This window comes from Prionailurus viverrinus, chromosome B4, assembly GCF_022837055.1.
Source record: "Prionailurus viverrinus isolate Anna chromosome B4, UM_Priviv_1.0, whole genome shotgun sequence".
Classification (NCBI taxonomy): domain Eukaryota; kingdom Metazoa; phylum Chordata; class Mammalia; order Carnivora; family Felidae; genus Prionailurus; species Prionailurus viverrinus.
In genome coordinates this window covers 27,808,372-27,819,771 of record NC_062567.1, presented here as the reverse complement: position 1 = coordinate 27,819,771, position 11,400 = coordinate 27,808,372, and the positions used below count along the sequence as shown (strand labels likewise).

At 35.3% G+C, this 11,400-nt stretch overlaps 1 protein-coding gene across 1 annotated transcript in view; it reads left to right on the top strand.

The window, feature by feature from the left end:
• The first annotated feature begins 5,305 nt into the window (after positions 1-5,305).
• LOC125170442 (dynein light chain Tctex-type 1) overlaps positions 5,306-11,400 on the top strand; it is a 28,468-nt gene continuing 22,373 nt past the window's right edge. Inside the window, exon 1 of the mRNA XM_047867076.1 lies at positions 5,306-5,971. Within this exon, the coding sequence (XP_047723032.1) occupies positions 5,337-5,678 (342 nt within the window). The 5' untranslated portion in view covers positions 5,306-5,336 and the 3' untranslated portion in view covers positions 5,679-5,971. The remainder of the gene's footprint in view (positions 5,972-11,400) is intronic.

Below are 11,400 nucleotides of genomic sequence, written 5' to 3'. Positions count from 1 at the left end.
GCCATCTTAGATGATGACTCAGGGATTTGGTCTGAACAGCATGGTGACTGTAAGTGTGGTGATAGACGTGTGTGGATATGCCTATTGGAAGTTCCAGTAGAAACTTTGGTTGGTTCCATCAACCAAAGAGCACAATGGAAGCAAACATCGATGCCAAGCATCAGGAGGGTATTGGACACGCTGGGTCCTTTCCTTTTCTTTCTGGAACTTTCTTTAAAATTGTATCTTGTTTCCTATAATTTCTTATAGGTTGTAGTGGGCCCATGCATCTCAGTTGAACATTTTGGTCCACAAGATTACTTCTTCTATTAGATAAGTTGAATAGTGGTATACAAAAATCTGCATTACTTTAGAAGACACTCAGAAAGAAAATCAAGATTACAAGCTTCTAAACCTAAGTTCTCTGTCACTCATAGCAGTTCTCCAAAGTATGACAGAGCTTCATTAGAGTTCTAGGGTTCTAGGGTCATGCCAGCTAATCCAACCAGATTACTCAGAGCTGACCTCATGTCCCTTCTTTAGACAGTGTATGGATTGTTTGAGACCCAGTTCTGTTTTTCTATGTATCCTTAGAAGGGGATTTTTAATCTACTGTAGCTGATTAGAAAGATCCCTATTCAGTCAAGCATTTAATATGGAGTTACTACCCAAGCCTGACTCTTAGATATTGATCTTGCCCCTGAATGTGGCACTGGAAGAAACAGTGGCATTTTCTGCTCAGAGAAGAGAAAGCAATGTTTTCCAATCCTCTGGGCTGCAGTGACACAGAGGTGGCATCTTCATTAAGCTTCAGGCTACACTCCTAGAGAGCTTACCACCCAGTCCTAAGAAATGAAAGGTGACGTCTCAAAACATACTTCTCATGATAATCTCTTTCAAAATTAACACAGATAAAGTCTCTAAAAGCTATCAAGGCAACTTATGACAGAGATGAATGTAGGCAATACCCTGTTAAGTATGTCCATTAATCACTATTTTTAAATTTTTTTACAAGCAAACTTTTTTTCTTTTATTTTTCAGTTATAGTTTGCTTTTGGACAAAGTTATTTGCTTAATATTTAAGTGAAAGTAGATGCCATTAACCCGTTTTCTTCCGTGGATTAAGCCTAAAATGCTAAAGGGATGCAGCACATCTTAGAACACAGACCAGAAAACCTGCTATCTCTGCACTGATTGTATGATACTTGGTATCTCACCAGAATCATTAAAAGACATGAATAGGCAACCCCTTGCATATGGTTCTTTGTAGGACATGGCCACATAAGAAACAAAGAAGTATCTGCTTTCTGGGGATGTGTGCTTTTTACCACTTTTGAAAATGTATCAGAAGGTGAGGCTTAGACTCCACTAGAAAGGTAGACTGGAGTAAGATTAGTATTGCCAGATTATGATATGTGGGAATATCTTTTCTAATTTCCCCTCTTTGCGTTTCTGTCAAGCTATGGAGTTGAGCCATATTTTGGTTTAGAATACCAGGAAGTAAAAAGGTATTGATGTGAATGTGTGTGTGTGTATGTGTGTGTGTGTGTGTGTGTGTGTGTGTGTGTGTATGTTCATTCACATGCATGGGGACCCATGTGAACATGTGCATATATACTAGCCATGATGTACTTATTACATCTCAGTTCTGGAAAGGTAAAAAGTAATTGCTCGTTTTCAAATTAAGTTCTAGAGAACTTAGACAACATATTTTGTGACTAGGAATTTGTAAAGAAGGTCCTTGAATCTGAGAGATGGTTTCCATTATGATAGGTCAGAATTGTCCTTGAGCTGTCACATTCTTTCCAATCCTGGCAGACATATTCTCTAACTCCTCCCTTTAAACTTTGGACTACAATTGCTATGGGTTTGGCTTCTGACCCCACAGGAAGCACACCCAAACCTCCTGGTTGACTCAGAACTTTGCCTCCATATGCAGATCAGTGTTGATTCCTCAGGATGACTGTCAGGTCTGCCTGCCATATCTTATTTCAGAAAACTCTATACATTTGACCATCCCCTAACTCCATTCCCAATGTTAATACAAAAGCAATAATATCCCATTAATGTTTCCTCCTTTGCTGTCTTGCTTCACTAAAGCTTCTTTTCTATAGTCCCTGGTTATGCTTATTTTGGGCTACAGTTAGTTATCTTGTTTTTGTGAAGTGTCATTTTCTGTGGGGTCTTCCTGAGTGACATGTTACATTATTTACTGTCTGATTTCTTGGAGTGTCCTTTTAGGCTGCAGGTGCAAGCTGCATGATAGTTTATCTCTAGGGCCCTTCTGAGCCTTCCCAGGCCCCAGCTTCATCATTTATGTACCATCATGTACCTTGGCTGTGAGGAAGGACCAAGCAGTACAAAGATAGCTTAGGACTGCCACAGGCAACTCAGACAACATATTTTTAATGGAGTAATTCTATTCCTCTAAGATATTAAAATGCCTTTGGGACCATGGTTTCTAAAATGTGCCTGTGAGCTCTGATCCAAGATGGAAACAGCAGGCTCCTGAACTCCCATCTTCCCATGGACACACCAAATCTGTAGCTATATATGGAACAATTTTCTCTGAAAGAAATCCAGAAACTAGCTAAGTGATTCCTACACATCAACTGAATGAGAAAAAAACACTTTGAAATGGGTAGAAAAAGCTGAAATACAACTCTCACCATAAACCCCATTCTTGACACAGTGGCATACAGTCTGAAGCAAACTCCTAATTCCCAACTTTTCCCTAAAAAAAGAAGGGTTTGAACACAACATCTAGTGAGTGTTTAAGCAAGAGTTTTAAGATGCACCTAGATGTGAAAGCTTTGCACTCAGGAAATCCACCAGACTATAGCAAACAAAGAAATAGTTCTTAACAGGTTTGCAAGTTCTTGCCATGGATGTCTTTCCAGGGTGCAGTGCGGAGGGAGCAGAAAGAAATGCCCATCTCTCAGTCTTTCTCTGAATGATGCCTATTAGTATAACTTAAAAGCTGTGTCCTAAGTGTTAGGATACTATTTTAAGTACACATCTAGTGATCCTCCTGAAAGACCAAGGAGGCCAGGGAGAGCCATCTCCATGTTTTCCCTTTTCCCTGCTTCAGGTAGCTGGTATCTCCCGGCAAGGAGCTTGTGCACACATTTTGTGCCTTGGCTTTTGTGGCTGTCATCCAAGTGACACAGCCCTTGATTACATGGCTCTGGTACCCAGTGGGGCTTGTATTCAATTCATGGGCCCCACAGGACTGTAATAAAGAAAAAGTTCCTTACTGGCTAATACCATTCCCCATCAGGACATAATGCAGAAGGAACAGACAGAACACCAATCTCCCAGTCTTACCTGAAAGAAGCATAATTACATATTTTAAATGCTACTGCCTGTGGGTCTATTTTCTAATCAGCTTACATCCAAGTGCTGGTAGGGATTCTCTCCTTTGGGACACTGCCATATTTTGACATACCTTCAACTACTAGGAACAACAAAGAAGAGAGCTTGGATAATCACAAAAAATGTGAGCGACAACCAAGAGCTAGAGATGGAATGAACAATAAGGTTTATCTCAGGAGATGAGTCAAAGAAAAAGAAGAATATGTTCCAAACAAAAGAATAAGATAAAACTACAGAAACAGATCTTAATGAAATGGAGATAGGTGATTTACCTGATAATGATCATAAAGGTGCTTACTGATGTCAGGAAAACAATGCATTAACAAAGTGAGAATTTCAATAAAGAGATAGAAAACAAAAAAGAGTATCAAACAGAAATAACAGAGCTGAAAAATATAATAACTGAAATGTGAAATTCAATGGAGTAGTTCCACATCAGCCTGGATGAAATGGAAGAAAGGATCAATGAACTTGAAGACAGGGCCATAGAATTTTTCCAGTCAGAGGCAAAAAAGAAAAAGGAATGAAAAAAGTGAAGATAGCCTAAGGAACTTATGGGGCACCAGCAAGTGGACCAATATTTGCATTATAGGCATCCAGAAGGAGAAAAGAGAGAGAAAAGGACAGAAAGCTTATTTAAAAAAATAACAGTGAACCTGGGGAAGCACACATCCAGACCCAGGGATCCCAGAGGGTTCCAAATGAGACGACTTCATGAAAGGGAAGAGAGCAAGAGAAGAAGAAAGGAATAGAGAGGACTATAAATGCGACTATAAAACAAGTAAAAAAAATGGCAATAAGTACATAAATACAAAGAAGTACATAAATACTTAAAGAAGAATTTATACTCATTCTTCTCAAAATATTACAGAAAATAGAAGAGGGAGTAAAGCTTCTAAATTTATTGTACAAGGCCAGCATTGCTCTGATAGAAAAAACAGATACGCTACAAAAAGAGGAAGAAAAAGGAAAAGAAAAAGAAAAAGAAAACTGCCGATCAGTATCTCTGATAAACATTGATGCAAAAATCCTCAACAAAATGCCAGCAAACTGAATATAACAACACATTTTTAAAAGTCATTTACCATGATCAAGTGGGATGCATTTCAGGGTGCAAGTGTAGTTCAATATTGGCAAATCAATGAATGTGATACATCCCATTAACAAGAGAAAGGATAAAAATAATAGAATCATCCCATTAGATGCAGAAAAAGCATTTGACAAAGTACAACATCTATTCATGGTAAAAACTCTCAACAAGAAGGTTTAGAGGGAATATACCTCAATACAATAAAGGCCATATACAAAAAACCCATAGCTAACATCACACTCACTGGTAAAAAACTGAGAACTTTTCTTCTAAGATCAGGAAGAAGACAAGGATATACATACTCACCACTCTTATTCAACATAGTACTGGAAGTTCAAGCCAGAGCAATCAGATTAAAAAAAAAAAGAAGAAGAAGAAACAAAAGGCATCCAAATTGGTAAGGAAGTAGTAAAACTTTCACTATTTGCAGGTGATGTGATACTATATTTAGAAAATCCTAATGATTCCACCAAAAAACTACTAGAACTGATAAATGAATTCAGTAAAGTTGCAGGATATAAAATTAATATACATAAATCTGTTACATTACTATACATTAATAATGAAGTGACAGTAAGAGAAATTAAGAAAATAATCTATTTACAATTGCACCAAAAATAATATATACCTAGGAATAAATTTAACCAAGGAGGTGAAACACCTGTACTCCAAACCTAAAATGTTGATAAAAGAAATTGAAGATGGCACAAATAAATGTAAGGATATTCCATGCTCATAGACTGAAAGACCCAACATTGTTAAAATGTTCACACTACCAAAGCAATGGGGATTTAATGCAACCCCCATTAAAATATCAACAACATTTTTCACAGAATTAGAACAAATAATCCTAGACTACTCAGGGAGGCGGAGGCGACGTGCAGAAGGAAAGATGGAAGACTACCAGGCTGCCGAGGAGACTGCTTTTGTTGTTGATGAAGTGAGCAACATTGTAAAAGAGGCTATAGAAAGTGCAATCGGTGGCAACGCCTATCAGCACAGCAAAGTGAACCAGTGGACCACAAACGTAGTCGAACAGACTTTAAGCCAACTCACCAAGCTGGGCAAGCCATTTAAATACATCGTGACCTGTGTAATTATGCAGAAGAACGGAGCAGGGTTACACACGGCAAGTTCCTGCTTCTGGGACAGCTCTACGGACGGCAGCTGCACTGTGCGGTGGGAGAACAAGACCATGTACTGCATCGTTAGCGCCTTCGGGCTGTCCATCTGAGCCGCGGCCGACCCTCCGCTCCGCTCCCGGCCCCCGGGAGGCCGGTGAACGCCTTTCTCGTGCTCCTTCAGCGTGGTTCTCGGGGCGCTCTCCAGATGGAGAGAAAAGCCGAAGGCTGGCCCTGTTCTGCGAACAGCACCCCCAGGTCCGAGGACTTGCCATCCCAGGCAGTCAGGCCTCTGCTGCCACTCGTCTTAACTATTTCTTTTCAAAGGTGCTAAAAACTGAAATCTGCTAGTTTGAAACTTTCTCTACTCTCTGAATGATTCAGATACACTAATTTTCCACACTTTGTACTTTGGTTAGAGTAATAAATTATTCCAATTTAAAAAAAAAAAAAAAAAAAGAACAAATAATCCTAAAATTTGTATGGAACCACAAAACAACCTAAATAGCCAAAGCAATCTTTAGAAAGAAAAACAAAAGTGGAGGTATCATAATTTTAGATTTCAAAATATACTACAAAGTTGTAGTAATCAAAATAGTATGAGACTGGCATAAAAATAGACCCATAGATTAATAGAACAGAATAGAAACCCCAGAAATAAACACACGCATAGATGTTTAATTAATTTATGACAAAGGAGGCAAGAATATACAGTGGGGAGAAGACAATTTCTACAATAAATCATGCTAGGAAAACCAGACAGTCACATGCAAAAAAAAAAAAAAAAAAAAAGAAAAAGAAAAAAGAAAAAGAAAAAAAACTGGACCACTTTATTACACCATACATGAAAATAAACTCAAAATGGATTAAAGACTCAAATGTGAGACCTGAAACCATAAAACTCCTAGAAGAAAACACAGGCAGCAATCTTTGACATTGGCTCTAGAAATATTTTTTAGATATGTCTCCTCTGGCAAAAAAAACAAAAGTAAAATTATACTATTGGGAATATACCAAAATAAAAAGCTTTTGCACAGCAAAATAAACTATCAACAAAACAAAAAGACAATCTATTGACTAGGAGAAAATATTTGCAAATGATATATCCAATAAGGGGATGATATTCAAAATATATAAAGAATTTATACAACTCAATACCAAAAAAAGTCCACCAAATCTCAAATAACTCTATTAAAAAGTGGGCAGAGGACATGAGTAGACATTTTTTTTTAAAAAGAATACATACACATGGCAAAGAGGCAATATCACTAATCATCAGGGAAATGCAAATCACACCACAATGAGATAACATTTTACACCTGTCAGAATGGCTAAAATCAAAACAAGAAAAGTAACAAATGTTGGCTAGGATGTGGGGAAAAAGGAACCCTTGTGCACTATTGGGAATGCAAATTGGTGCAGCCACTGTGGAAAAAAGTATGGAGATTCCTCAAAAAATTAAAAAATAGAATTACCATATGATCCAGTAGTTCTACTACTGAGCATCCCAAAGGAAATGAAAGCACTAATTTGAAAAGCTATATGCCTCCCCATATTTATTGCATCTCTATTTACAACAGCCAAAATATGGAGTAACCCAAGTGTCCACTGATAGTTGAATGGATAAAGAAAATGTGGTATATACATACAATGCAATATTACTCAGCCAGAAAAAAGAATAAAATCTTGTCATTTGCAACAATATGAATGGGCCTAGAACATATAATACTAAGTGAAATAAATCAGTTAGAGAAAGGCAAGTACCATACCATATGAATTCACTTGTACGTGGAATTTAAGAGTCAAAACAAACAGAAAAAAAAGAAACAAACAAAAAAACAAATGCTTAAATACAGAGAATAAAATGGTGGTTGCCAGAGAACAAACTGGTTATTGCCAGAGGGAAGGTGACTGGGGAGGAGGTGGATGAAATAGATAAAGGGGATTAAGAGTACACTTATATTGATGAGCACTGAGGAATGTATAGAATTGTTGAATCATTATATTGTACATCTGAAACTAATATAACACTATGTTAATTTTACTTCAATAAAAAATAATTTTAAAAAGATGAATCCAGAAATCCAAACTGAGACACAATATAATTAAACTTAAATTAAAGTTTAAGCCAAGGAGAGAATCATAAAAGTAAAAGAAATACAGCTTGTTATGTACGACAGAAATGTATATAACAGACTCACTTTCAGATGCAAGGATACACACAGAAAATGTAGGTATGGAAAAGGATATTCCATACAAATGGAAACCAAAAGAAAACAGGGTAGTAGCTATACTTATATCAGATAAAATATACTTTAAGATGAAGACTGTAATAAAGAGACAAAGAGGGCCAGGTCATTATATAATAATAAATGGGTCATAACTTTTGTGAATATTTAAGCACCTAACATAGGACCACCTAAATATATAAAACAAGTATAAGCAGACCCAAAGGGAGAAATAGAGAGCAATGCAATAACAGTAGGTGACTTCAACACCCTACTTTCAACAATAGATCATCCAGACAGAAAATAAATAAGGAAACATTGGGCTTAAATGGACTTACCAGACATTTACAGAACATTCTATCCAACTGCTGCAGAATACACATTCTTCTGAAGTACATGTGAACATTCTCCAGATAGATCACGTTAGGCCACAAAACAGCTCTTAATAAATTTAAGAAGATTGAAATCATATAAAGGATCTTTCTGACTACAAAGGTATAAAATTAGAAATAGATTACAAGAAAAAACTGGAAATTCACAAATATGTAGAGAATAAACAGCATGCCCATAATAACCATTGGGTCAAATGAGAATCAAAAGAGAAAAAAAATAACAAGACAAATGAAGATGAAAATACAACATACTGAAACTTATGGGATTCAGCAAGAGCAGTTCCACAAGGGAAGTTCATAGCAATAAGTACCACATTAAAAAAAAGAAAGAGTTAAAATAAACAACTTCATACCTCAAGGAACTAGAAAATAGAGAAACAAATTAAGCCCAGAGTTAGTAGAAGGAAGGAAATGACAAAGATCACAGTGAAAATAAATGAAGTAGAGACTAAAAAGCTAACAGAAAAGATCAATGAAATTAAAAACTGATTTTTTGAAAAGATAAACAAAATATACAGTCCTGTAGGTAGACTTACCAAGAAAAATAGAGATGAGTCAAATAAATAAAATTAGATATGAAAGAGAAGATGTTATAACTAATACCACACATATACAAAAAAATCTAAGAAATTACTATGAACAATTAATTATATGTCAAAAATTGGAACCTAGAAGAAATGGATAATTTCTAGAAATGAACAACTTACAAAGACCAAATCATAAAGAAAAAGAAAATCTGTAACAGACCAACTACTTGTAAGGAGATTGGATTGGTAATCAAAACTTTACCAACAAAGAAAATTCCAGGACTAAACATTTAAAGAATTAATACCAATTTTCCTTAAACTCTTCCAAAAAGTAGAAGAGGAGGGAATATTTCCAAACTCATCAGCATTACCCTGATACCAAAAGCAGACAGGAAAACTACAAGGAAAGAAAATTATAGGCCAATACCTTCAGAAACATAGATGTAAAAATCCTCAATCAAATATTAGTAAGCTGAATTCAATGATACATTAAAAAGATTGTACACCATGATCAAGTGGGTTTTACTTGAAGGATACAAGGATGGTGTAGCATCCACAAATCAATATGATACACTACATCAACAAAATGAAGAATAAAATCATATGATCATTTTAATATGTGCAAAAAAAGCATTTGACAAAATTCAACATCCTTTCATGATAAATACTCTCAACAAATTGGCTATAGAGAGACGATACCTCAACATAATAAAGGTCATATATATGATAAGCCCACAGCTAATATAGATATTACTGAAAAGCTGAAAGTTTTTTTAATATCAGAAACATTCTCAATGATTATATTCAATATAATATTGGAAGTCCTTGTCAGAGCAATTACACAAGAAAAAGGAATAAAAGGCATCCAATTTGAATTAGAAAAAGCAAAACTGTCTCTATTTGCAGGTGACATAGTATTATATGAAGAAAACCCTAAAGTTTCTACCAAAAGTGTTAGAACTAAAAAACAAATTCAATTAAGTTGCAGGAGGATACAAAATCAACATAGAAGAATCAGTTGATTTTTATGCACTAAAAATCAACTATCACAAAAAGAAATTAAGAAAATAATCCCATTCACAATTCATCAAAAATAATAACATAACTGAGAATAAATTTAACCAAGGAGGTAAAAGATTTGTACACTGAGAACCATAAGCTATTGATGGAAGAAACTGAAGAAAACAGAAGTAAATGGAAAGATTTTTTGTACTAATGGATCGAAATAATATTTTAAAATGTTTATACTACCCAAAGTGATGTACAATTTCAAACCAAACCTATCAAAATTCCAATGGCATTTTTCACAGATGTAGAAAAGAATTCCAAATTTTTCTGGTACTATAAAAATAGCCAAAGAATTTTTGAAAAAGAAGAAAGATGGAGGCATCACACTTCTTGATTTCAAACTATATTGCAAAGCTATAGTATTGGCATAAAAACAGACACACAGATCAATGGAACAGAATAAAGACCCCAGAAGTAAACCCATGTATATATGGTTGATTGGTTTATGACAAAGGGGCCAAGAATGTACAATGGGAAAAAATAATTTCTTCAGTAAACTGTACTGGGAAAACCAGCAGTCACATACCAAAAAATGAATCTGGACCCTTATTTTACACCATGCACAAAAATCAACTCAAAATGAACATAAAGCTTGTATATAACACCTGAAGCCATAAAAATTGTAGAGGAAACTTGAAAATGGTTTGGCAATGATTTTTTGGTTTGACACTGAAAAGGAAAAGCAACAAGTCAAAAATAAACAAGTGAGACTATAGCAACCTAAAAATCTGGACAGCAAAGGAAATTATCAACACAATGGAAAGGCAACCTACATAATGGGAGAAAATATTTTGATAAAGGATATATATCCAAAATATATAAAGAACTTATGCAATACAATAGCAAAAATCCCCAAATAATCTAATTTAAAAATGGCCAATGATCTGAATAGACATTTTCCAAAGGCACAGACATACAGATGGCCAACAGGTACATGAAAAGGTGATCAACAACACTGTTTATCAGGGCAAGGCAGACCAAAACCACAGTGAGATATTGCCTCACACGTGTTAGAACAGCTGTCATCAAAAGGACAAGAAATATCAAGTGTTGGCGAGGACGTGGAGGAAAGGGAACCCTGTACACTATTGGTGGGAATATAAACTGGTGCAGCCCCTGTGGAAAACAGTATGGAGGGTCCTCAAAAAATTAGAAGGAGAATAACCATATGATTCAGCAGTTCCATTTCTGGATGTATATCTGAAGGAAATGAAATCTCTGTCTGGAAAAGAATCTGTACCACCATGTTCATTGCAGCATTATTTACTATAGCCAAGCCTTGGAAGCAACCTAATTATCCACTGAAGGATGAATGGGTAAAGAAAATGTTATATATATATATATATATATATATATATATATACATATTTTATATATATATACATATGTTATATATATACATATGTTATATATATATGTGTGTATATATATATATATATATTAGAAATAATTCAGCCTTAAAAGGAAGGAAACCCTGTCATTTGTGATAGCATGGATGGACCTTGAGGACATGATGCTAAATGAAATAAGTCAGAAAAAGATGAGTTCTGTATGATCTTACTAACATGTGGAATAAAAAAACAAAAAACAAGCTCATAGAAACAAAGAACAGATTGGTGG